Source organism: Salmo salar, chromosome ssa28 (assembly GCF_905237065.1).
Source record: "Salmo salar chromosome ssa28, Ssal_v3.1, whole genome shotgun sequence".
NCBI classification, from domain to species: Eukaryota; Metazoa; Chordata; class Actinopteri; order Salmoniformes; family Salmonidae; genus Salmo; species Salmo salar.
Window position 1 is genome coordinate 20,084,819 of NC_059469.1, and position 22,118 is coordinate 20,106,936.

The following is a 22,118-nucleotide window of genomic DNA, read 5'->3' on the forward strand; positions in this document are numbered from 1 at the left end:
CAATACAAAGACATACAGTCAGTATCCATTACGCTATTTCACTTCCTACTACTGGGCCTTCTTCATGATGAATAACTATGATAATACTGAGCAGTAATTGGTACTAGAATAGAAAAGTAATTAGGCCATACATAATTACTTGTCAAGTATTGAAACAATATAAATGTTGTACTATTTTTAACTTAGTATTTACCCAGTGATTTGTAAAAGTAGGCTGTGTTCCCAACATACCTATCAATACATTCAGGAACTGAATACGTAGTGGAGCTGGCTGGGGAATAAGTGTATTAGCACTGATAGATTCATGGGGCTGTATTTGGGTTCTTGTGGAGAGGTTGATAAGTAAAGAATATACTCTTGGCCAATCAGAAATCAATTCCCTTCCATATGCACTTAGACTGCACATTGGTTATAGTCCTCAGGGATTTCCTTCCTATGCCACTGCAGGCTTTCATCTCTAGAGCAATGTTTGGTAACACTTTACTTAAAGCTGACTAGTAATGCTTTAGTACAAATGTTGGATCTTAATTTGATCAGTAGTGTCACAGCAAAATAATTCTGCAGCAACAGGATTTGAACGTTTAGTCCATAATGTTACTTGATTGGTGGTTTGGCTATTTGCTGGCCAAAATTAGGCTACATGAAAAGTGCAATACTGTTAATATAACCATGTGTTAATATTAGTGCGAGTTTTCAAAGAATATATGTAAATCACAAAGCTCATCTGAATTTCCTGTGGTGTAGAAAAATTCTCAGCAACAAGAGTGATCAAATGAAGATCCTACACCTGTAATTATTATAAGCATATATATATATATATATATATATATATATATATATATATATATATATATATAATTTATTTTATTTATTTAACCTTTATTTAACTAGGCAAGCCAGTTAAGAACAAATTCTTATTTTACAATGACTGCCTACCCCGGCCAAACCCTCCCCTAACCCAGACGACGCTGGGCCAATTGAGCGCCCCCCTATGGGTTCTTAACAGTAAATTGTGTTCTTCAATCTGAGTTTTACAATGCAAAACATAATTTGTATGCTGTATCATACGAGGCAGGTTGTCCACATTTGCATAGCGTCAGACCACAATGAATCAGCAGTGTTATAGTGATGTAGAAATATATGAGCCGTGATTGTGTTCAATATTATAAGGCTAATGTTATGTTTCTCCATGTACTGTGGAACATTTTGGTAACACTTTTCTTAGGTCTGATTTTGATTTATGGTATAGTTTCAATAAATCCTTGTATACGGAACATTGTTTATTAAACAGTAGATGGCAGCCTTGCACCTAAACCAAACAGTCTCTGTAAAGGCCAATTCATTTTTACAGACTCTTTTCATTAGGCTACTCTGTATATCAACTCACCATAGACCCTATTGTGTACATACATTCTGGCCATTAATCATGATTCAAATTTTCCTACATGTCAACACTACCTGGTCCTTTAATTGAGCTTCTATTTATAGTAGTTTGTACATTTCACTTTATCTACACTCACAGATTCCCTATTTGTACAATGCCAATGCTCTTACTTAAGGTATAAATTGTAGTCAGTGTGTGTGTCAGTGCTGGACTGTTTAGTATATCCATGTTTTGGTATGTGAAGGTATTTTATCTCTTGCTAACACACATCATGCAGCCAAGGTGTCAGCTGAGCCCCTGCAGAGCACTCTATGACATAAAAATCGCATTGCCCACGGTGGGCTGTCGAAAGCTGGAGTTCACTCCAACACACGGGTTGAGCCTCTTGCCTCGAAAGGAAATAGAGTCAGCCATCTTTGGTGTATTTTTAAATGGTGTGAGTGCGCTCAAGGCTGGTGATCTCATAGCATTTAGGGCTAAAGTAACAGCATATGCTTATTGTACAGTGCTGGCTTTGCCAATTCCAAATGATTGTGTTGTAACATTAGGAGATACACTATGGACTAGGAGGGAGCTGGGAGGACGAGGAGATGGATTATGGTGATAAGTTCACCATGTAGCTAGCTGCCTGTGAGACAATGCTCAGAGAGGGTCTGGAGGCAGGAGAGGGCTGGTTTCCGTCAGCTCTTGGCAGGAATTGGAGAGCCTTCCTGAGTGGCCTCCACCCACTGGCAATACAGCTCACTCAGGGCTTTTTTGTTCTTCTCAGGAAACCATAGCCTACAGCTAAAGAGGAACTGTTTGGATGGCTGTTACACTCTAAGAAAGTTGTGGGAAAAAAGAAAAGAAAAAAATAATATATATAATAAAGTTGTGCAGGTAGTAGCCTAGGCAGCCGATAGTAGCCACTAGATCTCTAAGATTGATGTTCATTCTCGGTAATACACTCTTGTCCGGCTAGTACATAAAGCATCCTCCATTCAGGCTGAAAAGGCATCATTTTCCTCCTCAACTAGCTTTAATGGTGGACCGTCAACAACAAAAAACGGGGGAAATATGTGTACTGTCTTAATAAATAAAACATAATTTTCCACCACAATTTTCAGATTTTCAGATAATTTAAGATGATTTATGTAGATCTAAGCTTTCCATTGGTCAAATACATTATTAAACAAACTTTCTATTCAGTTTTCAAAGACCTATTTTAACATTTCTGCTGAGTTCATATTTATTTTAAACTAGCTAAGTAAAAAACAAAATAAACAATAGCATGATTATTGTGATTTTAGAGATAAAACTAAATAAAACTTATATTGTCACATGCGACAAATACAACAGGTGTAGACTTTACTGAGGAATGCTTACTTACCTAAGAAAAGATTAGCAAAAAAAAGGAAATCGTAATACAATAAAATGACAATAACGAGGCTACAGTATATACAAGGAGTACCGGTACTGAGTCAATGTGCAGGGGTACGAGGTAGTTGAGGTAGTTGAGGTAATATGTACATGTAGGTAGGGGTAAAAGTGACTAGGCAATGAGGATAGATAATAAACAGAGTAGCAGCGTATGTGAAAAGTGTGTGAGTGGCGTCGATATGCATGTGTGTGCGTGTATTGTGTGTGTGAGTGTACGTAGTTTATGAGTGTGTGTGTGTGTGTGTGTGTGTGTTAAAGTGTCAGTGTAGTATGTGTGAGTGTGTGGGTAGTCTAGTGAGTGTGCATAGAGCCAGTGCAAGAATGTCAGTGCAAAACAAATAAAATATGAAAGGGGGACAATGCAAATAGTCCGGGTAGCCATTTGATTAACTGTCAGCAGTCTTATGGCTTGGTGGTAGAAGCTGTTCAGGAGCCTTTTTGTCCCAGATGTGGCGCTCCGTTACCACTTGCCGTGTGGTAGCAGAGAGGACAGTCTATGACTTGGGTGGCTGGAGTCATTTACATTTTTTGGGGTATTCCTCTAACACCACCTGGTATAGAGGTCCTGGATGGCATGGAGCTCAGCCCCAGTGATGTACTGGGCCGTACGCACTACCCTCTGTAGCGCCTTGCGGTCGGATGCCAAGCAGTTGCCATACCAAGTGATGATGTAGCCAATCGAGATGCTCTCAATGGTGCAGCTGTAGAACTTTTGGAGGATCTGATGGCCCATGCCAAATCTTTTCAGCCTCCTGAGAGGGAAGAGGCATTGTCGTCCTCTCTTCACGACTGTATTGGTGTGTTTGGAACATGATAGGTCTGTAGTAATGTGGACACTGAGGAACTTGACCCGCTCTCGACCCGCTCTACTACAGCGCTCCACTACAGAGCTGTTGATGTGAATGGGGGTGTGCTCGGCCCTCTGTTCCCTGTAGTCCACGATCAGCTCCTTTGTCTTTCTGACGTTGAGGGAGAAGCTGTTGTCCTGGCACCAGACTGCCAGGTCTCTGACCTCCTCCCTGTAGACTGTCTCATCGTCGTCAGTATTTTTGGTTGAAGTTTAATTGAACAGTATAAAACAATCAGAATGGAGAAAGACCCACTGAAATCACTTAGAATGCATGTGTTGCAACCTACCCAAAGAAAATGTAGAACGTGTATTATTCGAAAACATCAAATACCATCAAATACCACCATGCCTTCAAAAAAATGTAAAATACTGTGATATTATATTTTGGCCATATCGCCAGTCCGTGCTAGCTAAACAGTCCTGTATCTTAGATTGTTCGCTTGTTATGCAATCCTCAAACTGCCATCAGTTTGAAGATCTGAACACTGCAATTGTATTATGGTGTCACTGTGTGGTTGAAACATATCTATACTGTGTTGATTAAATGACATCCAACTATTTACATCTGTTATAGGCACGTTGGTGGTTGTAGGCTATTGGGGCGGTATAGCAGAGATTGTGGCTATAATGACGAGATGCTCGTGTCTCCACCCTAACAACGGGAGTCGTTGTTCACAAAGGCGGAAGACAGGCAGGAGGACGCCAGATCAGGTGGGACCATTATAGCCAATGAGAGGGCAGATACGCGTGTTAACAGTGGACAGAACTCTGATATCAGATATGTGTTCAAAGTTGCTGGAATGCCACGTGCGTCCACTCAAATCAGTACACTTGTAACAACCTAAGCATTACGAAACTTCTAGTCGATCAAATAAATCTCACGTAGCAAATTTGCAATATATATATATTTTTTAACCAAATTCGACACTCTCATTGGCCTCCATACACAAATTCCTCACTTCGTGGAATTATTTTCGTGGACAGATTTTGGGCGGAGTAAACCCTCTCGCTTCGCCTCTTCCTCTCTGGTTGTAGAGAATTCCTCCCCTCGACCTCTGACGGGTGGTATCCTAATCTGCATAAAGAAATGACAGGCATTCTTGAGTTGAATCGGAGGGAGGTTAAACAGGGGTTTTCAGTCCCAGCGAAGTTTTTTTTCAAGAGTTTTAACCCAACAATTGGCCTGAAGTAGGTCAAATTAACTTTAGTATTTGGCGATGATTTTACTGTGAAAGTTCATCGGGGACCGCGTGATTGTTGGCTTGGCGGTCCATTGAAGACAGAATGGGCCAGACGTCTGTCTCCACCTTGTCTCAAAATGCGAGTGGTGAGTCTGCTTTCCTCATTCACGCGCATACCGATATATCTTATTGTTCAGGAAGTCGATAATGTCTGACAATTTTAACTCGTCTTACTTTACCCTTTTGAAATTCACCTATTCAACAAGTTTGAGTTGGTTTGCTTGAAAATATCGGTCTTATTTTCCTTTTACTCCAATGTGATTGTGCATATGCATCTACATCATTGCAACTGATTTTGAATGCATAAAGCTGTTAGAATAATTGTATTGCATTAGGCGATAGTAACATTTACTTTGACAAGAATCGGATACGTTGTACCACTAACGGTTACGTTATGCTCATCAGTCATGGAACTAATGAGTCAACAATGTCTCATCTTCGAAACCAGTTTTCAATACCCAAACTAAATCACAATGCCCACTGGAAGACATGCAAAACAGATAATTTGTGCAATAGTGAACGGTTATTGCATAATAAAAAATCCAGTACCAAACTGCTCTGACTCTCCTTTTGACCGGTTTGAGTACTATGAACTACATATTCAATGGGAGAGATAATGATCAGCACATCTGTTGTCTTTTCAAAAGAGAGCAGGGGCATGTAGGTTTGGTGAATTATCATACAATGAGTAACGAAACCTCGACTAAGACCAGTGGTGTAAAGTACTTTAGTAAAAAATACTTTAAAGTAAGTTGTTTTCTGTACTTTACTATTTCTTTGCCTACTTTTACTTCACTACATTCCCAAGGAAAATAATGTACTTTTTACTCCATACATTTTCCCTGACACCCTAAAGTACTTGTTACATTTTGACAGAAAAATGGTCAAATTCCCTACTGCCTCTGATATGGTGGACTCACTAAACACAAATGCTTCGTTTGTAAATGATGTCTGAGAACACATATTGTGCTATCTGGTTTGCTTAATATAAGGAATTTGAAATGGTTTATACTTTTACTTAAATACATTTTAGCAATTCCATTTACTTTTGATACTTAAGTATATTTAAAACAAAATACTTTTAGACTTTTACTCAAGTAGTATTTTACTGGGTGACTCACTTGTACTTGAGTCATTTTCTATTGAGTTATCTTTACTTTTACTCAAGAATGACATATTAGTACTTTTTCCACAACTGACTGAGACCAGGGGGATAACACAGTAGTCTTGCAGACGACATGGGTTCAATACCTGGTTGGTCACACATGCTCGAGCAAACTGACATTACTGTATTGATGTCAAAGTTACAGTAATATGTGGGTGGTTTAGAAAGTTGCATGGTCTCTGTCCGCATGCCACCTTTGGCGAGACAAAATCCCACAGTAGAATAGAGTAGCCTAGGCTATGCAGTATCAGCCGACAATGCACTTTAATTAATGCCTATCCATGTGGTAGCCTCTGTTTATAAAACAGGCAGTTGTATTGGCTTTATAGTCCTGATACCTGACAAAGACTTAAGACATCATTTTGGGTATTCAAGCTCTAAATATCAGCTACCATAGGCGGCGGTTCCTAAAGTAAATTGGAAAACATTTTCCAGATGTGTGTATACAGTGGATTGGCAAAGGATTCAGACCCCTTTTCTTTTTCCTCATTTGTTTTACGTTACAGCCTTATTCTAAAATTGATTTAACAAATATTTTTCCTCCTCAAGCTAAACACAATACCCCATAATGACAAAGCAAAAACAGGTTTTTAGATTTTTTTTTTTAGCAAATTTATTAAACATAAACGGATACCTTATTTACACAAGTTTTCAGACCCTTTGCTATGAGACTTTCGAAATTGAGCTCAGGTGCTTCCTGTTTCCATTGATCATCCTTGAGATGTTTCTTCAACTTGATTAGAGTCCACCTGTGGTAAATTCAGTTGATTGGACATGATTTGGAAAAGGCACACACCTGTCTATATAAGGTCCCACAGCTGACGGTGCATGTCAGCACGAAAACCAAGCCATGAGGTCAACGGAATTGTCCGTAGAGTTCCGAGAAAGTATTGTGTCAAGGCACAGATCTGGGGAAGGGCACCAAAAAAATGTCTGCAGCATTCAAGATCCCTAAGAACACAGTGGCCTCCATCATTCTCAAGTGGAAGAAGTTTGGAGTTGGGCGCCCGACCAAACTGAGCAATCGGGGGAGAAGGGCCTTGGTCAGGGAGGTGACCAAGAACCCGATGGTCACTCTGAAGGAGCTCCAGAGTTCCTCTGTGGACATGGTAGAATCTTCCAGAAGGACAACCATCTCTGCAGCACTCCACCAATTAGGCCTTTATGGTAGAGTGGCCATACTGAAGCCACTCCTCAGTAAAAGGCACATGACTGCCTACTTGGCGTTTGCCAAAGGGCACCTAAAGGACTCTCAGACCATGAGAAACAAGATTCTCTGGTCTGATGAAACCAAGATTGAACTCTTTGGCCTGAATGCCCAGTTTCACGTCTGGAGGAAACCTGGCACCATCCCTACGGTGAAGCGTGGTGGCAGCATCATGCTGTGGGGATGTTTTTCAGCGGCAGGGACTGGAAGACTAGTCAGGATCGAGGGAAAGATGAACGGAGCAAAGTACAGAGAGCTCCTTGATGAAAACCTGCTCCAGAGCGCTCAGGACCTAAGACCTGGGCCAAAGTTCACCTTCCAACAGGACAACGCAGGAGTGGCTTCGGGACAAGTTTCTGAATGTCCTTGAGTGGCCCAGCCAGAGCCCGGAACTGAACCCGATCGAACATCTCTGGAGAAACCTGAAAATAGCTGTGCAGCTACTCTCCCCATCCAACCTGACGGAGCTTGAGAGGATGGGCAGAGAAGAAAAGGTGAAACTCCCCAAATACAAGTGTGCCAAGCTCGTAGCATCATATCCAAGAGGACTTGCGGCTGTAATCACTGCAAAAAGTGCTTCAACAGTACTTGTTGAACAGTACAAGTACTGAGTACTTGTAATATTTCAGCTTTTTATTTTGAATACATTTGCAAAGATTATTAAAAACCTGTTTTTGTTTTGTCATTATGGGGTATTATGTGTAGATTGAGGAACACAAATTATTGTAATCCGTTTAAAAATAAGGCTGTAAAGTAACAAAATGTGGAAAAAGTTACGGGATCGGAATACCTTCCAAATGCTTCAGTGGATCATTAACTTCTTAATTGTTTTGCTGTGGATTGTTTCAAATCACAGGCGAGTAGGCTTTGCATTGTTGGGCAGTCCACAATTTTGGCAGCTCTCATGGCAATAGACTTAGCTGATTATTGAGTTGTGCCTGTCAGTGAAAAGCATCAAAAATATGTGTGAAGATGTGTCTTGAGTATAATTTGAAATGTTGAGACAAGAAGGGGAGGTTTTGGTGGCGAAGATATAGGCTCATCGCTCTCCGGAATGTACTCAGCTCTCCGGAATGTGCTCAGCTCTCCGGAATGTGCTCAGCTCTCCAGAATGTACTCAGCTCTCCAGAATGTGCTCAGCTGTCTCCTGCCAATTCATGCACATTAATTGTTTCATTGTGTGAATTGTTTGCCCTTTGTTTATTTGTATCAATTCCTCATTACATATATCACCAGTAGTAGGCTGTATCACATCTGGCCATGATTGGGAGTCCCATAGGGCGGCGCACAATTGTCCCAGCGTCGTCCGGGTTTGGCCGGGGTAGGCCATCATTGAATAAGAATTTGTTCTTAACTGACTTGCCTAGTTAAATAAAGGTAAAATAAATGTAAAAAAAAAATTATATATAATAAAAATAGTAAATTTACAGTTAATCTCTGTCATTTGGTTACATTAATTTCTCTTAATGCATGGATTAATTACAGTCATTCTCTGAATGGAAACATTGTTTGCAGAGTTCAAAAGTTTTGGTTTATTTCATACCATGATTTATGAGGTTTGTCTATTATTTTTTTATTGTCTTGTTTGGAGCGCTCCATGTGAGCAATGAACATGTCTGGTTGTTTCTCTATCCTGTTGATGGAGTGCGAGCGCCTGATCACGCATAAAGTAGGCTACCTGGCCTGCAGCGCGCAAATGTAGGAAAGTGCATTTGGGGATCAGACATTTGAGTATGTCTGATTTCTGACCACCACTAATAATACACTGAGCTTCTGTCATTTTTGTAACCATGTGACAATGATTTTGAGAAATATGAAAATCATAACTGGCACGTAGAAATGGTAGGATACATTCTTAGCTTACCCAAAAGTGAAACTCACGTGCTGCCTGTCAGCTACCCAAGTTTATCATGCGTTGCGTTATCTTGAAAAACGCAGTTTGTATTTTCTTCTTTGCATGAACATATCAGAAATGGAAGAATTGGCCTACAAACTTGAAATCGCTAATTATCGTGACAATTTAGCCCACTTAGTGAAACAGCAGTAGTGAGTAGCCTAATTTCATTCCATAGGCTACTGTCCATTTGACCTGTCCTGTTTTTAGAATATGGTGTGTTTGTTAACATGTTAGTTCATATTCACATTGAAGCAAATGTTTTATTTGATTGGGCGCCATTTAGGCTATTTCATCGGAAGCGTACATGATGTAAAAAGTGTCTCATGACATTTCTATAAATTTGGTTGCCCTGTAGGCTACAGAAAAGGCCACAGAGGCTATATACTATCTACTGTATAGGCTACATGATTTGACGGAGTATTGGTGAAGTGCCACAGCACTGTGTCTCCAACAGCACCATGGAGAGGTGTGCTGTGCATGGACAAGATACATATTTTGCACCCCTGCCTTTGACAAAGTGCACTGCTTATCATGGGGAGGCATCGGCGTTCAATTTAATAGCCCAAATGCCACTGGGTGAGAGAAGTTTTCATTTTTTTGAGGCAGAGTTATGTGAGGTGTTATGTGTTTGAGGTGCGTCTTGATCAGTTTAGCTCGGAAAAGGCCGCCCTCGTCAATCTGCAGCTCTAGGCATCCGCCTAAACCTGCCTAATGAGCGGGCCTGCCCTGCTGTCGGCACAGGGTGGAGCAGGGATGCATCTTCTATAGCATACTAACCACAATGCTTACTTAACAATAACATTACTCACAAGTAAATGCATGCCTGACATTTCAACTCTTCAAGGCCTAAAGAACCTTATAGTGCAGCCACATAACCCAAGGTGTTATGGTTGAGTTTACCTAGCAAGGTATGTATTCTCTTTAACAACATTTTTCTCTCCATGTTCTTTTTCCTTCTATAAGCAATCATAGCCCATAATTTTCACTGTTCATAATAAAACATTTCAGCTTTTTACATGTTTGGTCGGTTACACTAAATTTGAAAAAACAATCTTGAATGTCAAATAGCTTGGGATCTTAAAATACCTTGATGTTTAAGTGCATAAGCCCCCCCCCCCCAGTGACTGTATAAACCCTCCCCGGTGGCTTCAGCTGAGGAAACCTCTCCCTATTTCCCCTTGACCAAATATTTTTCTGGTTGCCGGTGGCACATAAAGCAAGACAATGGGAAAAACATCTGGTGAGCAAACAGCATGTCTGATTGGATTTAAAGCACGCAGATGGATGTGAAGCATTTGAATGCTTTTTGATTTGGTGTGTAGTTCCATCGTATGTCATTTGACTACTCAAAGTTCTATTTGAGGCACAACCGGTATTGGTGTTTTTGGTTATGACATGCCTTTCCAATGATGTCATCATCCGTTCACTACAAGTCACACAGCTTCAAATAAAACTCCAGGCTGTTTGCAAAAAGTGTTTACCAAACAATATGTAAGTCCCTCAATAATCACATAGGAGCAGACATGCAATGTGCTTTGGCCCTCCTACGCAGCATTGTGGAAGACCAGGTTGAGGCTGAGCACTTTAAACCATTTTGCTGCTGTGTTGATAATGTCCTTTCATTACTTTAGGAAAAAAAAAAAAAAAATGTTTTTCAAGGAGCCTTCAAGTAAATGTTTCTCTTGGATAGTGATGACTAGATGCCTGTATTCTTCCCTTTGTGTTCTCCATTTGTGATGTTTCTTTTGTCTGATTCAGTTCTGCTTCCTGTCTCACTAGACACCTCGCAAACAATAATTATCAACCTGACTGAGACATGCTAGACCTTTTGTTTTTCAAAGTCTTATAGGCCTTTTGTTTTCTCTGAAATGGCTTGAATGTTATGTCATTACAGCCGAAGCTGATATAAACCTACTGATTTACATTTAAGTAATCTTAAATCTTAGATGTATGACTGGGACTATACAGAATCCATTTGTCTATGGCTGCGTTTAAACAGGCAGCCCAATTCCAATCTTTTCGGACGGGATACGTTTTACTGGGGGAGCTCAGGTAATGTAATTCTGTGTACGACCACAAATCACCGCATCTGTAATTTTAGTCTCGTCCGAATCTACCATGTCAGTCATTTTTACTTGGCAGAAAGGTTATTATCCCAACCCTAAAAACCTACTGTTTTTCGGCAAACTCCAACGTCCTCTGATAATACGAATCCCTTGCGAATCGTCATCCCTGTATTGGGCTCCCGAGTTGCGCAGCGGTTTAAGGCACTGTATCTCAGTGCTAGAGGCGTCACTACAGACACCCTGGTTCAAATCCAGGCTGTATCACAACCGGCCGTGATTGGGAGTCCCATTGGCCCAGCGTTGGCCGGTGTAGGCCGTCATTCTAAATGAGAATTTGTTCTTAAATGACTCGCCTAGTTAAATAAAAAAGGAAACTTTTTTTTTTGTTTAAGGATATTAGAGTTTAACAGGTGCTGCAACCAGTTCGGGTAAGAACATGGGAACAAATTGATGCATAAAACAAAGTGCTACGCATGTAGCCGACAGATTAATGATCTGTTTTGTCACATATCAACTTTCCTAGTGCCATACTTCTCTTGTAAAAGATGAAGTGGATGATATTGTGCCAATGAATTGATAAATTGCCAAATCCGTCAGGTAATTAAATGTCTGCATAGGTTACAGTTCATAGTTCTTATTGATATGCATTATTATTTAGACTTTCTCCGAACTGAAGACCATCAGGCCAATATTAGGCTATCCCTAGACATTTGAAATATTCACGTCTAGAAGAGCCTCCAGGTTTCCGTCATAGCGGAAAAAATATATAATTACACGGGCAGTTTGGTGAAAATAATCCCGTCCGGACATGACGTTCTATAGTAGTACTAGTCCTGTGTGAATATGGCTTATATACACATTTATGACTGGGACTGTACAGAAGTGGCATTTTCTGTTTCCTTCATTTCGTTATGGCTCCAGGTCATTCTCCTTGACTCTGAAGGGAGGCATTGTTAGAGCTGAGGACTAACTTTGTTTGTGTCCCTAAATCATTTTCTCTCTTGTCAAGCAGCTGTTTGAATTATTATTGTCATGCAGTACTTTGTTTGATACTGTCTGTGAGTTATACCTCCACCCAAACATGAAAGCTGCTGCCTGGACTATACCAGAGATCAACACTAATCTAATAGGCTTTGTATACTGTATGTGATAGGAGATCCACATTGACAACAAATCCTGAATGTTTTTTTTCCCCTAGCAGATTGGCATTCTGCTGTATGTGGCCTAGATGTTTGTGCTGTCAGTGCAATCTCAATCATTGTCTGTTTGTTTGGTTTGACACAGTCAATTCACAAGATAATCAAACACATTTGAGAAGGACTACTGTTCCCTCTGTCAATGAAATGTGCTTGTCTAAGAACAGAAGAAAGTTGTCAGTAGTCCCATTTAAAAGTTGGTACTGTAAATTTCAATGTCTCTCAATTGATTTGAAATATAGAGCTATGTCCCAAATCAGTTCTCCCAAATAGTCAACCTCTAACTCTCTCCACTGAGCAGCAACAAGTGAAGCCGTTGTCCATTCGCTCCCAGGCAGTTCTAGTCTTTTTATTGAAGTCTAATGGTGATAATTGTGAGCTTTACAGATTTTTCTGTCATTAACCACACAAAGAACCTACTGTAACAGTCCCATTGTTCCTATTTGATATCAATCTGGGAATGAAACCATGGGATCGGAAGTTTGGAGTGCAGCTGGCCCCACCTCTTTCATATTTGTTTGTAAGCTTAGCTTGATTAATTGAGACTAAATGTGATTATTGTAGAAAACATAATAAATGTAATGTGTCCTTCAATAGGCTTACCCCAAAATGGCCTAAACAGTTTGTGGTTGTTTGTTTCAAACTTTCAGTTTTTTTTATTGGTAGCTGTTTGGGATATAGATAACTATCTATCAATCCCCCTACTGGGGAGCCAGGCCCAGCCAATCGGAATGAGCTTTTCCCCACAAAAGAGCTTTATTACAGACAGAAATACACTTCTGGTGTGGTTACACGTGGTCCGTGGTTGTGAGGCCGGTTGAACGTACTGCCAAATTCTCTAAAACAATGTTGGAAGCTGCTTATGGTAGAGAAATTAACATTCAATTATCTGGCAACAACTCTGGTGGAAATTCCTGCAGTCCACATGCCAATTGCACATTCCCTCAACTTGAGACATCTGTGGCATTGTGTTGTGTGACAAAACTGCACATTTTAAAGTGGCTTTTTATTGTCCCCAGCATAAGGTATCTTGATATGCCACACCTGTCAGGTAGATAGATTATCTTGGCAAAGGAGAAATGCTCGCTAACAGGGATATAAACAAATTTGTGGACAACTTTTGAGAGAAATAAGCTTTCTGTGCATAAGAAACATTTCTGTGAATATGACATTCACTGTAAATTCCTTGTCAGAATTGAGGAGCAAAGTCTGAACGGAAGGTATGTACTGATCTGCTGTAGTGGTGTATGACATGTTCTTGCAGTATTCAATGCTCATCACCTCAGGCCTTTTCAAAATTGAATGTCAGGCCTCAGGCAAGACATTATCCCTGCCGGTCTGGTCATTCATGTTAGTAATCACGAGTCATCATGGTTGTAAAAAAAATGTATAATAATAATAATTGCACCAATGTTTGGTAACTGCCATTTGCAATGAGAGAGAGTTATCAGTTTTTATATAGCTAATCAGTTTTATATGGGTAGAATGTTTGAACTTGGAACTGGAGCTCTGCTGAAAGGATGACTGGTCAATACATATTGGAAATTATATGTCAACCGTGTAAACACAATTCGGGCTATAAACCTGCCGGATGGCTTGAAAAAGTACTTTTCATTGCAATGGCATAATGATGGACGCCTTAGAATGATGGACAATTGTCATTCTCGAATCAAACCCAACCCTCGAACAGTGTCACATAAGCTAGCAAGACAAAAACAAGATCAGCTGAAATGGAGGTGTTAGCTCAAGCTGCTGGAACTCACACTTGCCTCATACTGTGCTTCTCTTCACACTGAAGCACTTGCAATGTACAAAACATTAGGAACAGACTCAATTTGTCGGGGCATGGACTCTACAAGGTGTCAAGCATTCCACAGGGATGCTGGCCCATGTAGACCCCAATGCTTCCCACAGTTGTGTCAAGTTGGCTGGATGTGGTGGACCATTCTTGATACACACGGGAAAGTTGAACGTGAGAAACCCAGCAGCGTTGCAGTTCTTGACACACTCAAACCGGTACGCCTGGCACCTAATACCATACCCCGTTCGAAGGCACTTAAATGTTTTGTCTTGCCCATTCACCCTCTGAATGACAAATACACAATCAATGTCTAAAGGCTTAAAATCCTTCTTTAACCTGTCTCCTCCCCTTATTTTACACTGAAGTGGATTTAACAGGTGACATCAATAAGGGATCATGGCTTTGACCTCTTTTCACCTGATCAGTCTGTCATGGAAAGAGCAGGTGTTCCTAATGTTTTCTACACTCTGTGTATAAACACTGGCGGTGACACATTTGATTATTCTTTAAGACCGGTGCCTGGGGTAAAACTCTCACAGCGCATTAGCTTATTACCTGTTATTTGTTTACTCAAAATGTCATGCAGACATGATACCATTCAGACCAATCAAATACATCTGTCTTTGATTCTACTGGGTTCTACTCTATAGACGTGTGTGAATATAGGTTGTGTGACAGTGAATAGTGATTTGACGTAGACTAGGTAACTTTCTTTGAATCAGAATGCAGTTGAGTGACGGAGAGAACAAGGATGGTCTGATTAATTCAAATGCCATTATCTTTTTGCTTTTCTTTTCCTCGTGACAGTTCGTTACCTCCTTTCCTTTTTCAAATGAGGTCAAGCTAAAGTCATAAAGAAAGACACAAGGTCACATTTTACAGCCTAGGAATCCAAAAACAACCAAGGACTCCCTCAAGATCACTGGACCTTGGGGGAGTGTCCTTGGTAGGGAATGTGGGTGTACTCCTTTGACTGGTGTGGAGGAGTACATACTGCGTAGTCTCCATGTCTCTCCTCATATAACATAGAATTGCTAATGAAATCCATCATAAGGTGCATGGCACACGGTTCCTGGTTGTTAGTGCTACGATACCCCTTGTCTGTCGTAATCTTGTGGTCTTTGGAGAGCCACACCTCCTAAGGTATTGAGGTAGGTAATGTTAACCTATATGGCCTTTTTGACGCCTCCAGCAATCGACCTTTGAACTACCTTCCGGCTTCCGCTTTTGAATCCTTGAGAAAAATATACATATAGGCTCATCCTTGTGCACTGCAGTGAACAGCAAATCTAAAAAGGAAGTGTTGAGTATACTGGAGATGTTGGTGTGCTTTTGTACTACAGTGCTATTACTCAAAGGGAAAATCTGTAGTTGCTACATATACTACCATTCAAATGTTTGGGGTCACTTAGAAATGTCCTTGTTTTCCATGAAAACATACATAAAATGAATAGGAAATAGTCAAGATGTTGACAAGGTTATAAATAATGATTTTTTATTGAAATAATAATTGTATTCTTCAAACTTTGCTTTCGTCAAAGAATCCTCAATTTGCAGCAATTACAGTCTTGCTGACCTTTGGCATTCTAGTTGTCAATTTGTTGAGGTAATCTGAAGAGATTTCACCCCATGCTTCCTGAAGCACCTCCCACAAGTTGGATTGGCTTAATGGGCACTTCTTACGTACCATATGATCAAGCTGCTCCCATAACAGCTCAATAGGGTTGAGATCCGTTGACTGTGCTGGCCACTCCATTATAGACAGGATACCAGCTGACTGCTTCTTCCCTAAATAGTTATTGCATAGTTTGGATCTGTGCTTTTGGGTCATTGTCCTGTTGTAGGAGGAAATTGGCTCCAATTAAGTGCTGTCCACAGGGTATGGCATGGCGTTGCAAAATGGAGTGATAGCCTTCCTTCTTCAAGATCCCTTTTACCCTGTACAAATCTCCCACTTTACCACCACAGCACCCCCAGACCATCACATTGCCTCCACCATGCTTGACAGATGGCGTCAAGCACTCCTCCAGCATCTTAACATTTTTCTGCGTCTCACGAATGTTCTTCTTGTGATCCGAACACCTCAAACTTAGATTTGTCTGTCCATAACACTTTTCCTCTGTCCAGTGTCTGTGTTCTTTTGCCAGTCTGAGATATGACTTTTTTTCTTTGCAACTCTGCCTAGAAGGCCAGCATCCCGGAGTTGCCTCTTCACTGTTGACGTTGAGGCTGGTGTTTTGCAGGTACTATTTAATGAAGCTGCCAGTTGAGGACTTGTGCGGCGTCTGTTTCTCAAACTAGACACTCTAATGTACTTGTCCACTTGCTCAGTTGTGCAACGGGGCCTCCCACTCCTCTTTCTATTCTGGTTAGCGACAGTTTGTGCTGTTCTGTGAAGGGAGTAGTACACAGCGTTGTACGAGATCTTCAGTTTCATGGCAATTTCTCGCATGGAATAGCCTTCATTTCTCAGAACAAGAATAGACTGACGAGTTTCAGAAGAAAGATCTTTGTTTCTGGCCATTTTGAGCCTGTAATCGGACCCACAATACTCAGCTAGTCTAAAGAAGGCCAGTTGTATTGCTGCTTTAATCAGCACAACAGTTTTCAGCTGTGCTAATATAATTGCAAAAGTGGTTTCTAAAGATCAATTAAGCCTTTTAAAACAATAAACTTGGATTAGCTAACACAACGTCCCATTGGTTTGGTTGCTGGTAATGGGCCTCTGTACGCCTATGTAGATATTCCATAAAAAATCTGCTGTTTCCAGCTACAATAGTCATTTATAACATTAACAATGTCTACACTGTATTTCTGATCAATTTTGTGTTATTTTAAAGGAGAAAAAAAAGTGCTTTTATTTAAAAAACAAGGACATTTCTAAGTGACCCCAAACTTTTGAACGGTAATGTACATTTTTGGAGTTATAAGTTAATGATCTGTACACATTTGATTCTAGAAGAATATAACTTCTAAATGTCTCATGAGCTTAGTTCAACTGTCGTACCCCATCAGAACCCAACATATAACCTTGTTTTAATCCAATGTTTGTAAAAAGAAGTACACTGAACAAAAATATAAACACAACATGTCAAGTGTTGGTTTCATGAGCTGAAATAAAAAAAATCCTAGAAATGTTCCATATGCACAAAAAGCTTATTTAGATATGCCAACCCTGTCAGGTGGATGGATTATTAAGAATTACCAGTGGTGTAAAGTACTTAAGTAAAAAGACATTTTCCCTGACACAAAAAAAGTACTCATAACATTTTGAATGCAATTCACACACTTATCAAGAGAATATCCCTGGTCATCTCTACTGCCTCTGATCAGACGGACTCACTAAACACACATGCTTCATATGTAAAATATATCCTGAGTGTTGGAGTGTGCCCTAGCTATCAGTAAATGAAAAATAAATTGTGCTGTCTGGTTTGCTTAATGTGAAGATTTGTATACTTTATGATACTTAACTATATTTAAAATCAAATACTTTTAGACATTTACTCAAGTAGGTTTTACTGGATGACTCCCACTTTTACTTAAGTCTGTTTCTATTCATCTTTATTTTACTCAGGTATGACAATTGGGTACTTTTTCCACCACTGATCATTACACAGGTGCACCTTGTGCTGGGGACAATAAAAAACGACTTTAAAATATGCCGTTTTGTCACACAACACAATGCCACAGATGTCCCAAGTTTTGAGGGAGCGTGCAATTGGCATGCTGACTGCAGGAATGTCCACCAGAGCGTTTGCTAGAAAATTGAATGTTCATTTCTCTACCATAAGCTGCCTCCAACATCGTTTTAGAGAATTTGGCAGTATGTCCAACCGGGCTAACAACTGCAGACCATGTGTAACCATGCCAGCCCAGGACCTCCATCAGGCTTCTTCACCTGTGGAATCATCTGAGGGGGGGTGCTGAGGAGTATTTCTGTCTGTAATGAAGCCCTTTTGTGGGAAATACACATTCTGATTGGTTAGGCCTGGCTCCTCAGTCGGTGGGCCTGGCTGCCAAGTGGGTGGGCCTATGCCCTCCCATGGCTGCACCCCTGCCCAGTCCTGTGAAATCCATAGATTAAGGCCTAGTTAATTTATTTCAATTGACTGATTTCCTTTTATGAATGGTTTAAAAAATATATATATTTCACCTTTATTTAAACAGGTAGGCTAGTTGAGAACAAGTTCTCAGTTGCAACTGCGACCTGGCCAAGAAAGTATAGCAATTCGACACATGGAATAAACAAAACATACAGTAAACAAAAGTCTATATACAGTGAGTGCAAATGAGGTAAGATGAGGGAGTTAAGGCAATAAATAGGCCGTGGTGGCGTAGTAATTACAATATAGCAATTAACACTGGAATGGTAGGTGTGCAGAAGATGAATGTGCAAGTAGAGATACTGGGGTGCAAAGGAGCAAGATAAATAAATACCGTATGGGGCTGAGGTAGATAGATGGGCTATGTACAGGTGCAGTGATCTGTGAGCTGCTCTGGCAGCTGGTGCTTAAAGCTAGTGAGGGAGATGATAGTCTCCAGCTTCAGTGATTTTTGCTGTTCGTTCCAGTCATTGGCAGCAGAGAACTGGAAGGAAAGGTGACCAAAGGAGGAATTGGCTATGGGGTGACCAGTGAGATATACCTGCTGGAGCGTGTGCTACGAGTGGGTGCTGCTGGTGACCAGTGAGCTGAGGTAAGGCGGGGCTTTACCTAGCAGAGACTTGTAGATGACCTGGAGCCAGTGGGTTTGGCGACGAGTATGAAGCGAGGGCCAACCAACGAGAGCATACAGGTCGCAGTGGTGGGTAGTGTATGGGGCTTTGGTGACAAAACGGATGACACTGTGATTGACTGCATCCAATTTGTTGAGTAGAGTGTTGGAGGCTATTTTATACATGACATCGCCGAAGTCGAGGATCGGTAGGATGGTCAGTTTTACGAGGGTATATTTGGCAGCATGAGTGAAGGATGCTTTGTTGCGAAATAGGAAGCCGATTCTAGATTTAATTTTGGATTGGAGATGCTTAATGTGAGTCTGGAAGGAGAGTTTACAGTCTAACCAGACACTTAGGTATTTGTAGTTGTCCACATATTCTAAGTCAGAGCCGTCCAGAGTAGTGATGCTGGATGGGCGAGCAGGTGCGGGCAGTGATCGATTGAATAGCATGCATTTAGTTTTACTTGCATTTAAGAGCAGTTGGAGGCCACGGAAGGAGAGTTGTATGGCATTGAAGCTAGTCTGGAGGTTAGTTAACACAGTGTCCAAAGAGGGGCCAGAAGTATACAAAATGGTGTCGTCTGCATAGAGGTGGATCAGAGAATCACCAGCAGCAAGAGCGACATCATTGATGTATACAGAGAAGAGAGTCGGCTTGAGAATTGAACCCTGTGGCACCCCCATAGACTGCCAGAGGTCCGGACAACAGGCCCTCAGATTTGACACACAACTCTATCTGAGAAATAGTTAGTGAACCAGGCGAGGCAATCATTTGAGAAACCAAGGTTGTCGAGTCTGCCAATAAGAATGTGGTGATTGACAAAGTCGAAAGCCTTGGCCAGGTCGACGAATACGGCTGCACAGTAATGTCTCTTATCAATGGCGGTTATGTCATTTAGGACCTTGAGCGTGGCTGAGGTGCACCCATGACCAGCTCTGAAACCAGATTGCACAGCGGAGAAGGTACGGTGGGATTCGAAATGGTCGGTAATCTGTTTGTTAACTTGGCTTTTGAAGACCTTAGAAAGACAAGGTATGATAGATATAGGTCTGTAGCAGTTTGGGTCTAGAAGAGGGGGATGACCGCGGCAGCTTTCCAATCTTTGGGAATCTCAGACGATACGAAAGAGAAGTTGAACAGTCTAGTAATAGGGGTTGCAACAATTTAGGCAGATCATTTTAGAAAGAGAGGGTCCAGATTGTCTAGCCCGACTGATTTGTAGGGGTCCAGATTTTGCAGCTCTTTCAGAACATCAGTTTTCTGGATTTGGGTGAAGGTGAAATGGTGGTGGCTTTGGCGGGTTGCTGTGGAGGGTGCCGGGCAGTTGACCGGGGTAGGGGTAGCCAGGTGTAAAGCATGGCCAGCTGTAGAAAAATGCTTATTGACATTCTCAATTATAGTGGATTTATCGGTGGTAACAGTGTTTCCTAGCCTCAGCAGTGGGCAGCTGGGACGAGCTAGCCTTAGCCTTCCTAAATGTCTGTGTATATTTGTTCCAAACTTCCCTGAAAAGTTGCATATCACGGGGGCTATTCGATGCTAATGCAGAACGCCACAGGATGTTTTTGTGCTGGTCAAGGGCAGACAGGTCTGGAGTGAACCAAGGACTCTATCTATTCCTAGTTCAACATTTTTTGAATGGGGCATGTTTATTTAAGATGGTGAGGAAGGCACTTTAAAGAATAACCAGGCATCCTCTACTGACGGGATGAGGTTAATGTCATTCCAGGATACCCCGGCCAGGTCGATTAGAAAGGCCTGCTCGCAGAAGTGTTTTTGGGAGCGTTTGACAGTGATTAGGGGTGGTCGTTTGGTCGCAGACCCATTACGGATGCAGGCAATGAGGCAGTGATCGCTGAGATCTTGATTGAAAACAGCAGAGGTGTATTTGGAGGGTGAGTTAGTTATTGAGGGCATCAAGCTTAGATTGTAGGATGGCGGGATGTTAAGCATGTCCCAGTTTCAGTCACCTAGTAGCACGAGCTCAGAAGATAGATGGGGGGCAGTCAATTCACATATGGTGTCGAGGGCACAGCTGGGGGCAGAGGGTGGTCTATAGCAAGTGGCAACAGTGAGAGACTTGTTTCTGGAAAGGTGAATTTTTAGAAGTAGGTTCTCTAATTGTTTGTGTACAGACCTGTATAGCCTGCAGAGTTCTGTATTACTATCTTTGCAGTAGATTGCAACACCGCCCCCTTTGGCAGTTCTATCTTGGCAGAAAATGTTATAGTTAGGGATGGAGATTTCAGGGTTTTTGGTGGTTTTCCTAAGCCAGGATTCAGACATGGCTAAGACATCCGGGTTGGCAGTGTGCTAAAGCAGTGAGTAAAACAAAGTTAGGGAGTAGGCTTCTAATGTTAACATGCATGAAACCAAGGCTTTTACATTTACATTTACGTCATTTAGCAGACGCTCTTAACCAGAGCGACTTACAAATTGGTGCATTCACCTTATGATATCCAGTGGAACAACCACTTTACAATAGTACATCTATATCTTTTTTTGTGAGGGGGTTAGAAGGATTACTATATCCTATCCCAGGTATTCCTTAAAGAGGTGGGGTTTCAGGCGTCTACGGAAGGTGGTGATTGACTCCGCTGTCCTGGCGTCGTGAGGGAGCTTGTTCCACCATTGGGGTGCCAGAGCAGCGAACAGTTTTGACTGGGCTGAGCGGGAACTGTGCTTCCGCAGCGGTAGGGGGGCCAGCAGGCCAGAGGTGGATGAACGCAGTGCCCTTGTTTGGGTGTAGGGCCTGATCAGAGCCTGAAGGTACGGAGGTGCCGTTCCCCTCACAGCTCTGTAGGCAAGCACCATGGTCTTGTAGCAGATGCGAACTTCAACTGGAAGCCAGTGGAGTGTGCGGAGGAGCGGGGTGACGTGAGAGAACTTGGGAAGGTTGACCACCAGACGGGCTGCGGCGTTCTGGATGAGTTGTAGGGGTTTAATGGCACAGGCAGGGAGCCCCGCCAACAGGGAGTTGCAGTAATCCAGACGGGAGATGACAAGTGCCTGGATTAGGACCTGTACCGCTTCCTGTGTAAGGCAGGGTCGTACTCTGCGAATGTTGTATAGCATGAACCTACAGGATCGGGTCACCGCCTTGATGTTAGCGGAGAACAACAGGGTGTTGTCCAGGGTCACGCCGAGGCTCTTAGCACTCTGGGAGGAG

At 41.7% G+C, this 22,118-nt stretch overlaps 1 protein-coding gene across 4 annotated transcripts in view; it reads left to right on the forward strand.

Annotated features, from left to right (window-relative positions):
- The window catches only part of phactr2 (phosphatase and actin regulator 2), a 58,866-nt gene that overhangs the window by 2,907 nt on the left and 33,841 nt on the right, over positions 1 to 22,118 (forward strand). For 3 of the 4 annotated variants that reach the window (XM_014179906.2, XM_014179908.2, XM_014179909.2), the window contains exon 1: positions 4,682 to 4,980. The exons of the other annotated variant lie outside the window; for it this stretch is intronic. In XM_014179906.2, the coding sequence (XP_014035381.1) occupies positions 4,938 to 4,980 (43 nt within the window). In that variant the 5' untranslated portion in view covers positions 4,682 to 4,937. Of the gene's footprint in view, positions 1 to 4,681; positions 4,981 to 22,118 lie in introns of those variants that run through there. 4 annotated transcript variants of the gene reach the window in all.